General features: G+C 42.9%; 1 protein-coding gene across 1 annotated transcript in view; it reads right to left on the bottom strand.

Annotated features, from left to right (window-relative positions):
- The window catches only part of TRPM3 (transient receptor potential cation channel subfamily M member 3), a 437,387-nt gene extending 422,624 nt beyond the window's left edge, over positions 1-14,763 (bottom strand). The window contains exon 1 of the mRNA XM_086771551.1: positions 14,590-14,763. Coding sequence (XP_086627677.1) covers positions 14,590-14,763 — 174 coding nt within the window. The remainder of the gene's footprint in view (positions 1-14,589) is intronic.
- Between the last annotated feature and the right edge of the window lie 4,017 nt (positions 14,764-18,780).

Below are 18,780 nucleotides of genomic sequence, written 5' to 3'. Positions count from 1 at the left end.
TGTTAAGGACAAACTCTTCTATCTAGAAATCAGGGAGTCCTCTAGGCAGATTAGTTCATTAATGAGTTCGTTAATTCAGCTGCAGCTTTTGTGACAAGGTCCTGTCCTGGAGTGTAAGTTTTTAAAGAAAAAAAACAGTTGATTCACTATGTACGACATCTGTGCAAGCCCAGAGCAGTCCAAGTGCATCAGGTGCCAGATGTACCACTCATGCACAGGCTAGCTTTGCAAACTCTTGTTTTCTAGACGTATCAGATCTGCTGTGCACGTGGTCCATTTCTCATCTGCACATGTACACCAGATATACCTGACTTTCTGAACACTCAACAGTGCATTTGGAACTATAGCTGTGGGATATCTACAAAACCCTTTGAGCAAGGGCAGGTGGAGGCAAGTGGAGGACTTATTTACAATGCCCAGGTACCTGCAAGCTATACTTTCCATATCTGCTTCATTATGCACTGAATCAGCTATCTATCTATTTCCAGCTCTTCCTTAACAGCAATGTTAAGAGTGTTGTATGCATGAATACAAGTCTATCACACCAGCAGTACAACAGTTGATTCCAGCAGAATCAACATTTTAACAGCTGATTTTCCTTATTAAATTTGAGACTTACCACCTCCTTCCCTGCCTGGCAGCAAAACAGCGACTTCTAGTTAACGAGAACACCAAGATTCAGGTGCCTGGCAATTAGAGCAATGGAAGTTCTGATATTAATAAACTGAATTAAGAAAACACTTACGTCTTTTTACACACTTAATTTGAGACCCTATTCCCAGTGTACTAGATCTCATTATAAAGGAATAGTCATCTCATCTAGTCAAATTCCTGGAACAGTGACACATCCTCAACTTTTTTAATTTGACTTGAAGCGTTCCTTCCGTTAGAACACATTCTGCAATGAGATGTGCAGCTGTTAGTGGAACACACACCCCAGCCGCTAGTAATAAACTGCGATCTCCCTAGCTGCCTGTGATGACAACATCATACTCAGCAAGGTCATTAGTACAGGAGGCACAATTAGCTAGAGCTTTCTAGTGCCATGTTATTAAGTGAAGAAAAACACTCTTACAAGACTGCACGATTTCTTTTTTTTTTTAGAGTCACTGCCTCCAGGAAATTAAAAAGATTTTAACCTTTATGCAAATGGAATACACCTGATATTTTCCACAGGAGACTAAAGATTGCCCTCAAAATCATGACATTAAATAAAATGAGCTATGAGACTAATCCTGTCAGATATTATCTCAGTCTCTGTCCAGGTATCAGAATCACTTTGCTATCGTGTTATAATGCTAAGTGAGCAGCTGGAAATTGTCTAGGAAATCTTCTTATACAAATTTGCCATGACATTCTTTTAACCTTTGCCAGAAGTTTTTAAAAAAAAAAAAAACAAACAGAAAAGAAAAAGCCAGACACATGTATTTGGATGGGCACTTTTGTTAAGCCTTACCTCTACTTCAGCATTAAATAGTTTGTTTTATGTCACAAGACTGTTGACTATCTAGAGAAGTACCAGATATCTCACCAGCCCTTTCCATTCTAGCAGGCTGGATCTGAGATAACTCTCAAGCTCCAGCCCACGCTCCAACTCACCTGACTCAGAAAGAGCCAGGTAACAGTCTAGGCATCATAATATTAACTACACTGCTGCTATTTCTAAGATAATACAAAGGATGAAAGGCTGCAGGAACGAAAAGAAAAATAGTGGGTAGGAGATATGGAATCAATCATGGTGCAGAATCATTGCTTCAAGCATTCTGTACTTGTCTATAGATCTAAAACCCAATGAAAATGGGGATAAGCCTATCAACGCCTTTCAGTATAGTAGTACTTCTGCTCCTTCTCCAAAAATAGCACAATATAAACACATCCTTATGACTCAGCTTTCAAAAAGACTTTACATATATATATACACACACGTATATATATATATAAATGGAGTGGGAAGAGAAAAATATGCACAGAGATGGTAGTCTCAGTGTTGCAGAAATTCTCTGAGGGAAAGAATAGAACAGTTAACAAATGCAAAAAGGACAGTCCAGGGAAGACACACACAGATAAACCAGTGACTTCCAAGAAAAATCTGACATTTCTAGATAGAATTAACTCATAAAAAGGGAAACTGGCGTGGGGGAGGTTTAGACAGTCCCACAGCTGATGAAACAGGAAAAGCGGGACAAAGAGTTGCTTATGATGGGCAAAGAGAAGCATAAGTGTATTTTGGTGAGTGCAAAAAGCAATTGACAGAAGCTGGGTGAACTGCATTTTTCCTTAAGCCAAATTCAGTCGCAGCATATAGGGGTCTTTAAAGGGTTCTAAGTTTCTCTTCAGACAAGAAACCCCTCCAACAGTATGCGCCAGTGAGGATGATGTTTGTTACCCCCTCCTCCTTTTAAAAAAGCAGAAGAAAAAACTAAGGCAGACTTCTGCTTTAACAGACATTTTTGTACGGTTGCCACTTTGCCATGGCTTTCACATTAAGGAACCACAACCCAATTGCAATGCAGCAGTCAGTAAATTACAGAGGCGCAAACAGTGATTTATGCTTCATTTATATCTGACAGTCATCGTTTATTTAGTCTGCAGTAATGAACTTGTGTCTGTACTGAAGCAAAATCCAAACAAGCATCTCTGTAGCTTAGAAGCACCTTGTTCATAATAATGAGAAAAATACCTGATGAACCATAATGAGTATGTTTCTTTACTGACTCAAAATTCATCCCTTATTTGGGAATCTATTCATACTAAGAGAAGGATGTTCATTTATTATGTTTTGATTAATATCTTTCTGTAATTTCAGTATTTTGCTAGTTGCAGTCTCTTAAGTACTGCAGAAAAATCATGGGATCAACAGGACCGTGGTCATTTAATGAAACTGCTGCTTTCCACTGTGCCGTCATTTAAGAATGTTGTGCACTGCAATCTACCTATTGTATTCTGCATTTTCTTAATTACTCCTCCTAGATTTTCACCAACTCATTCCACAGTCTGAGTAGTGCTACTCTACCTGGAATGTGGACTAGAATCTGTACAGTCACACTCCAGCTCTGACACAGGGATGAATCATTACTGCTTTACTTGTGTCATAACTGAATTGATGCAATAGTGTGAAATAGGACATCTCTGAAGTCCTCTCAGTACCTCAGAGAAATAACCATCAGGGAGTTTTAGTAAGGTTGTCAACTCTACCAACAGAGAACAATCATAACTAAGGGGCTTGTCTTCTTAATGCTTCTATGAATTAACTTTAAGACTGCGGCCTTTTAAAAGCTTTATAGCATCCCCAGACTTTTACATGCTTATACTTAAAGGTTTTTATATGCTATGCATCAGGGCACGTTCTACCAACTTCAAATGCATTGTGTCAGGAATTAATTTCAGCCTTTGCAGTCCTCATCTACAAAAGCTGAAAATTTGAACCCTGATTAAACTGTATTTTCATACAGCACAACATCTGTGTCTTCTGTTGTCAATGTAAATTATTGACAGCTGTCTTTCTGTCTTTTAATATTAGCTTTAAAAATATCTCTAATACATAAACATTAGGGAAATATTTTATTCAAACAAAAATGCCCATCTAAAATCAAAAGGTCATCATCTCCAGAACAGTTACATTGAATCAAATCCAGCCCTGTCACAATTTTGGTAACTGAATGGGAGAACAAATATGTTCACCTCTGTGAGGTGACCTGCATCTACCTTTGCTGCTCAGCTCCTTAAAATCTTTCTTTCTTGCCTGCCTTGTTGCCTCAGTAGCTTTCCTGTTGCCCCCAAGCTTCATTCACAACTTCTGATATTACTACAGCCTTACTCATCTCCTGTGACAACTTTTTGAGACCCAAAGCTTTCAACTAGCTTGTTTCAAAATTCTAAGTCATCCAGTCACACACAATGGCCACGTTTCCTTTTCTGTTTCATTCTCTTTTTTTGTATCCCCTTGTCTTGAGGGATCACGAATGCCATTCCCTAGAGAACATCTGACTGTGAAGAACTTCTGGTGCCTAGGAATCCTTTAATAACAAAGGCTGGCTTGCGTTCGAGAACCAGAAAAAACTGAAGAAGTAAAGTTACTGCAGATTTGGGTTCTTCCTGATAACCATCTTTAAAATCAAAAGAAAAAAAATTAGAGCAAATAGTGAAACATATTATAACCTGTTTCAGCTTTTCCAACAATAAAGTAATTTCAACACTCCAGGCTAGATTCTCCTTAGTTCTACTCTTTAAAATAGAGAGAAGATCCCATTAGCATCTTCAGCACACCAACTAGTCCAGTGAAGAAGGCACCAGTATGGCTACGATGATACATCTTCACCTTCCCAAATGACCTTATTCGCTCAAAATAATAGCAGCTCAACATGAAGTTAAGAGCCCTGCAAAAATACCCTGTAGGTTGGCATAAGGGCATGTTCTGGAGGAGCAAGGAATACTAATGGAGGTCTGTGCTTGGAGGCAGAGGATGTAAATACCAGGCTAGTAGGACCACAGAATTAGTATAGTCATCTCTGCTTGTGAAGAAGATCCAGGTTTAGCCTTTAGTTTTGATAGCCTTGAAAGCAAAATCCCCAAAACAGTGTGATATTCACAAACTTTATTATTCCATAGCGAAAACTTTCAGAGCACGTACACAGGTACATAAGACCTGTCAGTCAATACAAACCGGGTCCTTAATTTTTTAAAACATGCAGATGATGGTAACCACAAAGAAGGAGCTTATATGATTCAACTCTTAGTTAACACTGCTCACGCTCCTTCTACGAACAGAACGATATTTCAACATTAATGTCACGAGCAACTTGAAACAAGGTGCCATTTGTAAAGACAAACATAATCTTCCGCTCCCAGGAACTTCCTCTGCCTTTCTTGGGTTTAGATTTGGAAATCATTTTCCAGTAAATTGAGAGACACATATATAAATATAAATATATACATACATATTTCTCCGTTCATTTACTCTTGACCTTGAATGTCAAGATTTAAAAGATTAAGCATAAATACTCCGACATCACTGAAGCTTCACCTGTCTTCATAAGATCTAATTTTTTTTCCTGAGCTGGTCTATAAACCAGTTCAGCCTAGCCATTAAAGAGAAAAACTATCTGATATGTGTTCATAAAAAGATAATTAAATATATGAGTAAAACACTGAAAAAACAGTCACAGTAAATATTATGTTATTACCATTCAGAGGAAATAATGAAAAATAAAGACAGAATAAATAGCTATAATAAATTAGCACATTACCATCAGATAATTTTTCTCATTACACTTAATTTCCAGAGAGGAAGCACTTAAAGTCTGGCAGTAAGTAGCAGAAAGGTTTCATTTGCTTGTTTATTTAGACATGATATTTTTTTTTTTTCTCCTTGCACGTCTGCAATCACTATGATTCACAGGGTTTTATAACAAGACAGTTTCTCTGCAATTCACAGCAAACTTCCAAAAGTTGCAACAGGAGATGACCTCCTTGGTATATTCTTTAAACAACACTTCCATGATGTTATTAAAGCAAATATGTTATCTAAAAGCAAAAAGAACATAACAATGTGACAGGATTGTTAAGTGCTGCTTCAGCAGAAGTATTAAATATATGTCTCTAAATAGTTGCTTTCAGCTACAAACACAGCAAATGGGTTATAATATGATAGTTGCATCACTTTCCAGCCACTATTAGACTAAAAAGTGCAAGTTGTGTCTAAAAATGTACTCCTGCTTTCAGAACTAATATTAACATCTCAGATACTTTGAGAAGTACTTGTTTATATCATGCTGTGCTGAATAAAAAAATATCCCATAACCTTCAGGTGAATTTCAAAAGCCTACATGCATGTCTCACAGTAGTTGCTTCCTATGGTGAAAAAAATAATAGTAAAAAAAAATATATATATATGCCACACAAAAGACCACTTGTTAAAGAGATTGTGGAAGGTAAAAATGTCTCCTGCTCTAGATACAAGTTTTTGTGCTCCTAGTCACAGGTCTAGGGACTTCTTATCTCCCCACACCATTTGGTTTCCTTTTTCCTTACTCCTAACTTATTGTCTGCAATTTCAAACTTTTTTCTCTTTGTAATAAAATCCAGTCATTTCAGACAAGACCTGAGCAAGTGTACAAAACAGATAATAGATAAAAAGTCCTTTGGGAATGGAAGCCTTCAGGGGTCTGTTTTGGCTTTTTGTGGGGTGGTCAGGACAGCAGCACCTCTACCTCACCAACTCACAGACTACCACCAGTTCATCCACAGCATATAATCGTAAGTGCTCAAGATTTTAAAAGATGTCTGCTGATTCCAGATGCCCATTCTGAAATCAATCTTTTCTTAAAAAGGAAAGACAGCCATCACTTAAAAATTATCAGAGGTAAATGAGATAAAGTCACAAACGCCCAATTATTAATAATTTTTGAATTCTGCCCATGGAGTTTGACACTATCATTCCAATTATTAGACTTCCACCTCCTTTTGAAATACATGTACTTTGATTTCAGATAGAGAATAGACTGTACATTAATAATTAATAATTATTATCTCCACAAGAAAACAAGAAAAACAGCAAGGTAACTTCAGTTCTTGGTATTTTCTGAGACGCAATGTCTTCAACTTAATAACCCTTGACAGATTTTCAGGGGAGAAAAACCGATGAGAATTGTGGAAATGGAACTATTGTTCTATCATTTTAATGAGAATTTCTTTCCCCTCTTCATTCGAGTTTGGGTATTTTGTTCATATTTTCCTCATCTTCTGCGCTGAAAATCACATCCTAGGTCTGCAGTGACTTGCATCACACATGACCACAGTCAGCTACGGCACACTCTGCTTTACGAGGTGCAGAGTACTACTCTCAAAAGCTACAGTCACAGAATAATTCAGCGTGGACGGGACTTCTGAGGGTTGCCTAATACAAGCATCTTCCAGAATTACTTAAATCCAAAATCTGAAACTTTCTCTTCAGCACAGAATTTAGCAATTTCAAAGTAACTTCATACTAATAACAAAGGATTATGGATGTTTTTCCAGGATCAGACAGCACTCAGTCCACACAACAGAGGCTTCCTTTACAAGAATGGTAACAGGCAAGTGAAAACATTTTCCTTGGGACAGTTCTGATAAAAACATGATTCCTAAAATCATAATGAATTATGAACCCTTAAAAATCTAGCTGTCGCATTACTTAACAGATTAGGCCACACATGCACCAAAGAAGCAATGCAGAAATATTTTTTTTTTTTTCCCCACCAGTAAAACAACAAACTCAAGATCAGCGGCCCAGACAAGTATATAGGTCTGGTCTACTACAAGAAGTTTCTTGACAAGTATCCTCACTGGAAGGCCACTGCAGGGAGACACTAGGCAACACATTCAGGAGAGATTCTTAACAAAGCAACCTCATGTTGAGGTGCAGGAAACTACATTTAATCTGAAGTATAAATAGCCATCATTTTTGGCTTTGTTATTAATACACCCAAGTAAGCAGTCAGAAAAAATGTTGTTCATCCACAGCACACAGAAACAAACTAAAAAAAGCCCAAACATTCCACTATATCCTACATAATATTTTAAAACTCCATTTTATAGATGCTAAAATGAAGAAAAAAGAGCAGTTACCTAAAAGAAAAGCTAGACAAAATGTCCAATTTGTCATACATGACAAAGCATTTGTGCAAAGAATTAGTTATGCTCTCTTCAGCTACCAAGAACTTTAAAAAATTAATGATAAAAACAAATATTTTCTTCTCAGAAGTAAAATTCATTACAACTCATCTGATGATGTGAGTCCTCCAGTAGCACAATGTCCAAGCTGCAACCTGCACAAGCACCTCTCGTAGGCTTGACCCGCCCAAGACTTTGCCTCGCCTCCCACTTACACCGCTGATAGAAATTTCTGGTTTCCATTTTTTATTGCATCTTTTATTGCTGTGCTTTCTGGACAATGAAACCACCAGAAAAGTATTACATTCAAATATAATGGACATCTGGTTTTAGCTAGCTCCTGTGAGCTAAATTCTTTATCTGAAGGAGGCAGCGAGGAGCCAGGGCTGAGCCCGGGGGCTGAGGGAGAAAGGGGTGCACCCTCCCACCAGTGTAAGAGGGAGAACGGCCAGGCAAAGTGTTACTTCCCATTTTACAATATTATCAGGTTATTTTACCAGTCCCTGACTTGGGCTAGAACTGCTATTTTCATTTTTCTTAAGAAATGTGTTTTCACTTCCGATAACCACTGTTGGTATGCTTCTAAGTTTTTAATGAAGTTATTAAAGTTATAGACAAGAGTTGCTAGATGTGCTGGTGTGCATCTTGTAAATTAATTCTCTAAGGACTTTTTAATGTTGATTTACACAATCACAGGGTAACTCAGGCTGGCAGGGACCTGGGGAGGTCTCCAGTCCCAGCCCCTGTCCAGATCAGGCTCACTTGGGGGATCAGACCAAGCTACTCAGGGCTTCATCCAGTGAGGACATGAAACACCCAAGGATGGAGACAATACACCCTCCCTGAGCCCCAGATCCACTGCTGCACTGTCCTTCTGGGTAAAAGGCTTCTTCTTATCTCCAGCCTGAGCCTCCTGTGTTTCAGCTGTGCCACTGCCTCTCGCCCTCCCACCACAAACCACTGTGAAGAGCCTGGCTGCTTCCCCTCCATCCCCTGCCATTGGTGCTGGGGATGTCGTTGGGTGTCCCCAAAGCCATCGCTTCTCCCAGCTAAATCATCCCTGGTCCCACAGCCTCTCCTTGCAGGGTCTGACAAGCACCAAGCAGAGGGGACAGTCCCTGCCCTCTCCTGGCTCTCGGGCCATGTCCTGCTGACACCACCCCAGGCATCACTGGCCTTTGTTACAGCCTGCGCACACAGGCGGTCCCAGCTCAGCTCGCTGCCCACCAGCACCCAGGGCTGTCCCCTAGAGCTGCCCCCTCCCCAGGGCTACACGTGGCCCCCATCCCCTCCTCTGGGTCACTGGTGGACGTGCTGAACAGGACAGGCCTTACACAGACCCTGGGGGACCCGGCTTGATACTAGCCTCCAGGCGGCATCTGACCCATACCTACCACCCTGTGGGCCCGCCACCCAACCAGGTCGTCACCCACCAACGTGTCCTCCCTCCCAGACCATAATGTCCCAGCCTAGGTACAAGAATATTGGAGGAGACAGTGCCAAAAGCCTGGCTATGGTGGAGGTGGGTGGCATCCGCTGCTCTCCTCTCATCCCCACGATTTGGTCGCAGAAGGCAGTCAGGTGGGTCAGGCATGATTTACCCTTGGTAAAATGATGGTAAATCCTTCCCCACTGTTCCCTGTCACTGTCTTCTCCCTGCTGTGCCCAGACATGGGCTCCAGGAGGTCTTGCTCCTTGATTTTACCTGGGACTGATGTGAGGCTGACTGGCCTATGGTTCCTCAGAGTGGTTTTTGCCCTTTTTTGAAGGCAGGTGTGACATTTGCCTTTCTCCAGTTGTTGGGGACCTTCCTAACCTCCACAACCTTCGAGAGCTGATGGAGAGTCGCTGCATGAGGACATCAGCCACCTCCCTCAGCACCTTGGGCTACAGCCTGACAGGTTCCCAGGTGGTGTGTGGGTTGAGTGCTCTCAAGCAATCCCAGTTCAATCATCATCCTCAGCTGGTAGCTCCTCTCCTCCCTGAGTCGCTAAGCACAGAGGCCTGGCACATCTTGCTGGAGACAACAAAGAAGGTGGTAAGGACCTGCCTTATCTGTGTCTGCTGTCACTGTATCACCGTCTCCACCTGTAGTGATCCCAAGAGGGAGCCCATTGCACATCACTGAGTCAGTGAGCCACATACTGGTTAACCTGAGTACGCTCTGGCCCATGATGTGCTGCACTGCATGTATGAGTTGGCCTTCAGGCTGTGTTGTGCTGCACAAATTCCTTGGCTGCAGGACAAACTCAGCCAACTAATTTTAAGACAGAAGCCTGTGGGCAGCTCCTGTTCATCGCTGGCTATTACACCACGTGCATTGCCATGCCTTCATTTAAAAGTGCAGCAACAAGTTTTCATGAGAATATTGTTTCTGCTTGCCAGCTGAAAAGATGAATAGAGCTATTTCCTTGGAAGAAAATCCTATAATAGCTTGAATAAGCAAAATGGGTCAGCCTTTCCATGGACAGGGTCTGCATGGTGTGCTGACCAAAACCAATAACAATAAGTTATCCTTGACACCCTCCAGGAATCTCCTGGATGGCTGACATCCCGATGCGTTACATTTCCTGATGAGGATGGGGGTCTGTGACATAGAGACTTCCTCAGGTTGTTCAGACAAACCTCCATCTTCTTCCTTACCCTTGTCAGTGATCTGTAACACATCCCTCCAGTGTCACACTCAGTGACCTCTCCTCTGACCCTGACCCACAAGCTCTTACCCAGTCCTGAGCCCCACACATCTGAGCTGCTCCTTCACATGGAGGGTGGCTCCCTTCCTCCATTTCCCTGCCTGTCGCTCCTGAAGGGCTCATCTCCATCTGTTGCAGCGCTCCAGCCACATGAGCTGTCCCACCACGTCACAGGTATGCCGGTGACACTGCAGCTCTGTGACCACATACTGAGCTTTCATCCTCCCTGCTCAACTCTCAGGCTGTGTGTGGATGTGCACACAACCTGGAGGTGGGTGTCCTTTGGTCCTGTTTTACCACACCTGAGCTCTGCCCTGTTCCCCCCACCCTGCACTTTTGCTTTCTGCCCTTGCCCCACCATTTTCTCACTTAGCTCAGGGCTGTAATCTCTCTTTCATGTCACTCCTAGTTTAACAGTCTCCTCACCAGGCTGGCCAGCCTCTTTGCAAGTATGCTGTTGCCACAATAAGTGAAAAAGAGAAAATGACACCTGATTTCTTAAATTCACACACGTGGAACTCAGAGAGCAAGACAATTTTTGTTCAAGGCCTCCTAATCTGCTCCACCACAAGTCTCTCTGAAATCCAGCTCTTCATTCACTGGGTGACAACTACTGTACATACACTGTTCCCCAAGCACATACACACATAACTGTAGCTCAGCTCTGCCATAAGGTAGCTGATTTTTCCCTGTCAATCTTCTCTACTCATCTGATTTTTAGCCTCCAGAGCAGGACCGATGACCTGGTTCACAGCTGTAATTTCATTGATGCCACAGCAAAATAAAAGAGAAAAATTATATTTCATGTGTTAGTATATTTCTCACTTGGCATTTTGTTTCTGACCTACTGTAAATATCCTGTGGGAAAATTCAGCTCAAAAGCAATAAGAAAAACCTATTATCTTTAAACAATAAAGAAAAAAAGTTGCTGTAATCAGAAGCTGTACAGCAGAATAGCCTTTTAGCTCCTTTTTATCAAACTAGAACACTATACTGTGCGGCCCCCATAAAAATGGGTTGAAAAACTCATGTAACTCAGAGGCCATAAGTACAAATGACACTCAAGATCTCGGTAGAAAGAAGACAGACATTCCTTTTTATGGACAGAAATTTAACATGATCCAAAATGTTATCTGTTGTTTCAAATGGCAAAACTTTCACCAGTTTGAGCAGAGGGTTTCCACTCTGCCTTCCGTTACACAAGCAGATGATGGAGAGAAGAAAACAGCAGACACGGCTTCATTTCTGAAACAATAGCTGTACTTTAGTCCCTCAATATGTTACCCCTTTGCTCAAAATGTCACCAGAGTAAGTACATTGTAAACAAAGATAACAGCTTTAAAGTCAGAGATTGTTTACAGGCAGCCACATGTGTGATTTAGCCAACCTTGCAAACCTTTTATATCTATCTCAAATATCCTTCCCTTCCTCAGCCCCTGCCAATAAAACAACTCCCTCTCTATCACTCAAGAACTACTATCAAAACAAGCTAAATCCAATTTTAAAAGCTTTTTTGGTAAAGAAATAATTCTTCAGGAATTAACAATTAAAGAAATAAAACAGACGTCAACTTTTAGGATTATTACTTGTTACTTTTTCATTGAATTAGTGTGAAACATCAGGATCAGCAATTTCTATAATCATGTGAAGAAAAGGAAGGTTGGAAAATTCAGATATTGGCATACAGTACCTGGTAAGAATGATGCAGAAAAGTAACAGCTATTCTCACTACTAACCGCAATGCACAATTACTATTCTAAAACTTCTGCACTTGATAACAAATCTAAAGCAAGCCTTAATAGGGAAAAAATCAGTTCTTCAAAGTACAGAATTTTCCTTTTCTTGCACAAGACCACCTACCTAAATGGCTTTTCAAGACATTCAGATGAGACCCTTTATGTAAAAGAAACACACACACACACACACACACTCCCCAGGTTGCTCTGCATTTTCTTTTGAATAAATCTCAGTTTTGAAGATGGAATTTTGCCACACAGGTTAAATCCCAGAGTTTCCTCTAAAGAAGCAATATTCTAAGTTTTCAAGGAGGGGCTGAAGGATTACCCATATCATCTTTCACCTATCCAAACCTGTCTGCTCAGAGTAGTGGCCCCTCCCCTAAGGCACATTAGGAAAGGCTGTTACCCCAGCCTGCTTAAGGAGTGAAAGCAAGTCCATGCGTCCTGGCTAGTTTCCAGATGATTAACAACACTGACCAGAACTAGCCTTTCATAATTAAAAAGGCACAGAAATAATCTGAGACCCCAGAACAACGGAATTAAGACAAGATTAGGGAAGAACTATAAGCAAAAAAATACACATGCACAGCATCTTGTGCCAGCCTCCTACTTCGTCACTGACCCCCAAAAGTCCAGTGACAACCTTTAAGGAGTAAACTGCGGCAGATAAATAGAAGTTATTACAAGAAAAACACAACCAGGGAGGCAAGGATGGGGGGAGGCCAGAGTGCTAATGCTAAAAGGTTTTAAATCTTACATTTTTCTTCAGGGATTGTTTGAAGGCAAAGGGGAAGGAAAAGAAAGGTGATGGTGGGAAAAGTCTTAAGGATTAGTATGTTCTGGCATTGCTTTGGAAAATGATCGCAAGTAAATTATTCCTACTGAAATGTGATTTCAGAAACCCTACGCTACAAACTAATAGCTACCCATTCACAAAACCATAGTGTTTTATAAAAAAAACTAACACAAATTAAAAAAAAAAAAAAAACAAAACCAACAAACATTCAGAATCAACCATTCCCATCTATCCCTCAGTTTATGGAATTTAGTAGTTCAAGTGAAATACAAATCAACTAATATCAATACACTACTTTAGTACTGCTTTAGAGAAGATAACAGGAAGAAGCTCCTCATCCATCCAGAAAGATTCTGGAAATGTAAAGATTAATCAAAGATTAATACAGACTTTCAGTTCTGGCCAAAGACCTGCAACCTGAATCTCATTCAAGGTTCTGCCAGGGGTAAGAATTCATCTCTGTCACAAGGCACAATAATCACTTTGTTTAGAACAACAGAAACTGAACAAACCCTAAAAAAAAAAAAAAAAAAAAAAAACAACCCAGTCTCAGCTGCAGTGTGGATTTTCCTGATGAGTTCTGGTGATAGAACTCTTACCTGGGAATTAAATTTAAAGCACCTGCTGCAAAGAGAAGTTAGTGTATTCTGAAAAAAAAAAGAAATTGTAGTGTTTTTATCTACAGTGTGCTACAGATGAATGCAATACTCCTTCTCTTCCCCTCCATAAGAGAATACTGTTACTTTCTCGGATGCTTTCTTGTTGCCATGGCATCCTTTCCACGGTAGGTCTCTTCACCCTATGTTATTTCCCCAATTGGAATTCAACCTGTGGCATCTGCCCCGCAGCTCAAAAGCTTATAGATCTATGTTTCTTTTCGAAACAACACATTTGATGTGTGAATAAAGTGTATTACTCCAGACCTCAGAGAGTCAGCTTTCGGTAAGAACACACAACGCTGTTTCTAAACACGGGAGGACCGAGGTTGTGCTTGGACAGCGAGCACTTCGGTTCATCTGAAATCTTTTTTTGTGTTTGTTCAGTAAGGTTCTGATCCCAAGGAAAAAGCCCGTCGAGCACGCTAATAAATGTCACTCACTTCCTCTACTTCAGTTCCCAATTTGTTCTCTCAATTTCTGTGTGTATCTCGGGAAGATGTGTGTTTTCCTGACATATAATCTATGCCGTGCCACACACCTTCATCAAGATGCCTATCCATCCATCCACCTCGGAGATGCCTGACGCATCCCACTGAGCTGGCTGGAGGGATGCGCACCACCAAGGAAGACACCTTCCCAAGAAGAAAACCTCTGGTGCGTGTTTTCAGTCTGCCTTCAAGCCTTTCCCTTAGGACAGCCGCCGCTTTCCCCTCAGCCGCACCACCCAAGCACAACTCCCAAGCCGCTACTTCCCGGCCAGGCCGGTTGCGCTCCCGGGCGGCTCCCACACCCGCGCCGGGCGCCGCGCCGCTGCTCCCCCGGCAGAGACGCAGACACGGACACGGACACAGACACGGACACGGACACAGACACGAACACGGACACGGAGAGCAAAACCAGAGGCTTGCTGCCGTTATAAAGCTAGACTCAGCGAAATGGATGGGGGATTCTTCCTCCCAAAGCGCAACAGGTTTCTCGACGACACCCTCACCAGCACCCGGATTCACGAGAAGCCCGGACGGGGGAGCCCGGTGCCGGTCGCGGGCACTCACCGGCGGCGCGGGTGCGGAGGGTCCGCCGCGCTTGGCGGAGCCACGCCGGGAGCTCAGCCGCCGCCAGGACTCCGCCAGCCGCCCGCGGCCACCGCTGCCGCCGCCGCTGCCCGCCGCCCCCTCGGCGGCGCAGCCCCGCTCCGCCGCCCCGGGGCTCCGTCTCCTCTGCCCCATGGCCCGCGGCGCCGCCGGGCCCCGCCAGTCGCCCCGCGCTTCTCCGCGCCGCCCCTTAGTTTTAACGATGCTGCCGAGGCACCGCGGGGGAAAGAGGGGGTGAGGGGGGAAGGAGAGGCGGGCAGGGGCGGAGCGGCACCGCCCGCCCCTCCGCAGCCATGGGACGGTCCGGGGGGAGCCCCGCTGCCGGGGCGATGGGCGCGGGAGGGCGGGGGGGAGCGACGCGGGGGGACGGGACGGGAAATGAGGGGGAGGTTGAGAAGGGGTGGTACGGACACCCCTCCAGGGGGGCGATCGGGCAAGTGGGGTGCACTCGGTGGCAAGGACAGGGAAACGGGCACGGTTAAAGCGGCAGGTTAACATGACAGGGTACGACACTTGTTGACTTCACTGTCTTGCCAAAATCCTGCCAGGAGGCTTCTTCTCAGTAAACTACGCCGGTAGTTCTACGGAACTAAACTAGTAGTTTCCCCGTAAATAAAATACCTTATTTCTTAACGTCCAACAGCACTTGGAGGTGCACAGCTTCCCCACCAAGTCCAGCGTTTTTCCTTCCTTTTTCCACTCAGGAGGATGGAAACGCCAAGTCAGCAGCAAAAGGGGGCATGGTACCTGTTGGCAGGGCATGCCTTTTGGGGGCCTGCTTTTCTTTCTTAAATTCAACGAGGAGCATCTCTGGAATTAACAGTCTCTCTGCTAATGCTGGAGGGGTCTCCTGTGGACCTGGTCAAGGTCCTGGATTCAATATGCTCTTTAGGGGCACTAAAGCACCGAGCCCTTTAGGGAATGTGGACATGGGGTTAATCAGCTCTGGGTGCAGAGCATAGGGCACTGGTGCAGGGCCTCAGAGGGAAAAGCTGCCTCTCCTCTGCTCTCCGAGCTCACTGCTGATTTTTCTTCACAAGGTGAGAGGATGCTCAAGTCCCCACGGCTGAACTAACAAGATGGCTAGTCACCGTGTTAGCGTGCAAGCTCAGGCAACAGCATTACAAGCTAAATAGTTCATCTTGTTCTACACAACCATGTAAAAAACCTAAAAAGCTAGATAGATTATTTTTTTTTCTGAGGATCATTAAAAACAGTCGTTAAACCATTGCCTTCTACTTATGATTTAACATTTCCTACAAAGATTTCTTAGAAGACCATTATACTGAAAAAGTCAAATGTATGCTATTCTCTTGAGTAGCTGAACTTTCTGTTTTAAAAAGATGATATGACATTATAATGAATAATATCATTCTAGGCATAGCCTCAGTACTTAAAATGATTCATGAATGGGTATATTTTCATCATAGTGTATCTAATGCCATAATAATAAGCAAGAAATATGGGTCAGAGTTTCCAAATAACATGTTAAATTCTCTATTATATATAGATTAGAAGCTAATGACTAAGGATTTTGATATGGCATTATACAGTCTAATGCCTTCCACAGCCCTAATCAGGCTGCAGACTGATAAAGCACCTTGCATTCAGTAGAGATAGACGTTATGTGGAGGCTCTTTTCCATTCAACACCTGTAACTATAGCAAGTTACTCCATTTGGGTGAACTATTCTCATGAGTGCTTTTAGCCTCATTTGTTCCCCACTGAGGCACATCAGCATTTGGTCAGCTTTGCTGATTAAGTCAATTAGCCTTATCATTTTTACAGTCATCTAGAGATCAACTCCTCTGATGTCTCCTCTACCTGCTAGTCATAACTATCAAATTTTCCAACTCCAGAGTTTTTCTTTAATCATGCATTAGAGGAATCTAACGATTTTCAAATCCCACAAAAGTTTTTAAGTTAGTTTTTAAAAACTCAAATTACATAAAATTCAGAAGACATACTCTTAAGGAGTCTTGTTGGGAGGGTGGATGAATTCATGAACAGGATACAAAAATATTTGTGTTACTGTTTTGTTTGTCATCTTCTTTAGTTCTTTGGCAGCTGGAATATGAAGTTTGGTGCTTTTACCTGTTTAGTTACACAGACAGCGCTATGTGACTTACTCAGTTCACAGTACCATGTAAGATACAACAGAAGAGGAAGCAAATGTTATTTACAATAGGAAAGCTATTTTAAATAGGCTACAAACTTCAAACTAAAATAAAGCAAAATCATAGCCAAGAGCAATTTAAGCTTTGGTAAGTCTAATATACAACACAGGTCATTTGAGTGACATCAGAAGGTCAAATTTTGTGAAAAGCAATTCACATGTCAATAGATGTGAAATTATTGCTTCTTTTAAGATGTTAAGGATGAAGTTTCAGCACAGAAAACAACTTCCTTGTTCCTTCTTCAGCCCGTAATTCATATGGACCTGTCAATCTAAGTGCCAGTCACCTTTTGCATGAACCATCATAACAGAAAGTTTCAACTGGTTACATGGTCTGACAGAATTTGATGCAAGATGTATGTTTAATAACCACCTACACAGAATTCGTTTCTAACATTTATATTGTACACATCATGTTTTTTCCTTCTACACTTGTAAACATTGCTGTTATGGTTTTAATCAGGCATACTGTATACCTGGCGAGAAAGTATTTTCATCCTGAGCAGAGAAGGACATGAGCACGTTATGTATACAGTAGCCCCATATCCTTATTTCTCCCTTTCTCATTCCACCTACATGTTTGTTCTGCACAGTCATTTGTAAGTACATTCAAATATTTATCAAGAATTACAAGAAGGCATGTCAGTAGGTGGTGACAGGACTCCATTTTCCTGGTTTAAGTCTTCTAGCCTAGCAGAGTCCAAGAGTCCCTGAACTGTCTGGCGTAAGTTTTAACTACTCAGGCTTGGAAGGAGTCATTCAGGGCCTATGAGGTATTTTCATTGCACTTTGCATTAGTAAGACAGAAACAACAGAGTATTTTATGTTGGAAGGGGCCACTGAAGGTACTTAAAGTAGGTCTACTTAGATCAGCTTGCTTAGGGCTTTGTCCAGTCTGATCTTGAAAAATCCCAGAAGTGAAGATTTCCTAGCTTCTCTGGACAATGTTTCAGTACTGTTCTTGTTTTGTTTAGTGAGGGGGGGCCTAAGGTGGTAGCTTCTGTAGGAAACTGCTACAAGTTGCTCCCCTTTGTTCAGTGGACTCGGACGGGCCTAGGGCGGACCAAGGCTGAGCCAATTGGTAGCAGAATGTCCCATGATAATGCCTCTGTGATAACATATTTAAGAAGGGGAAAACACAAAAGAAAAAAAAAAGGAGAATATGTGAAGCAGCTGAGCAGGGGCAGAGAGGGAGAGGTGCGAGCCTTGTGGGTCTTGCAGGCCTCAGCCTCTGGCCTCCCACCGGGCAGCCGACTGGGCCCAACTCGGCCCGGCCGGGCTGCAAGAAGTGGAGAGGAGATGAGAAGTGAATAAGATGTAACAAGGATCCTGAGAGGCGTCTGCCAGCCTGTTGTGAGGAACGGCTGCAGATGCCAAGGTCAGTGAAGAAGGAGGGGGAGCAGTAATGCCGCTCCTGGCCAAGATTCCCCTGCAGCCTGTGGTGATAACCATGGTGGAGCAGGTTGTCCCCCTGCAGCCCATGGAGGTCCACGGAGGAACAGAGATCCACCTGCAGCCCGGGGAGGACCCCACACTGGAGCAGGTGGAGGCCTGAAGGAGGCTGTGGCCTGTGGAAGGCCCGCTGGGGCAGCTGTTCTGGAGAGATTGCACCCCATGGAAGAGATGACCCATGCTGGAGCAGTTTCAGGAAGGACTGTGGCCCATGGGAGGGACCCCATGGTGGAGCAGAGGAGGAATGCGAGGAGTTATTCCCCCGATGACAAAGTAGCGGCATAAAACATCGCATGATGAACTGACCACAACCCCCATTCCCTCTTGCCCCCTGAGCTGCTCAGGAGGGGAAGGTAATAGAGATAATGTTAAGCCCGGGAAGAGGGAGGGGTGGGGGGAGGTTATCTTGTTCCCTGTCTCATTCTCCTGCTAGTTTTAGAAATAAATGAAGTTTTCCCCAAGTCAAGTCTGTTCTGCCTGTGACGGTAACTTGAAGGATTTCTCCCCATCCTTATCTCAAACCT

The sequence above is a fragment of the Chlamydotis macqueenii genome, chromosome Z (genome assembly GCF_036417535.1).
Source record: "Chlamydotis macqueenii isolate bChlMac1 chromosome Z, bChlMac1.mat, whole genome shotgun sequence".
Classification (NCBI taxonomy): domain Eukaryota; kingdom Metazoa; phylum Chordata; class Aves; order Otidiformes; family Otididae; genus Chlamydotis; species Chlamydotis macqueenii.
This window is presented reverse-complemented; position numbering and strand designations above follow the sequence as displayed.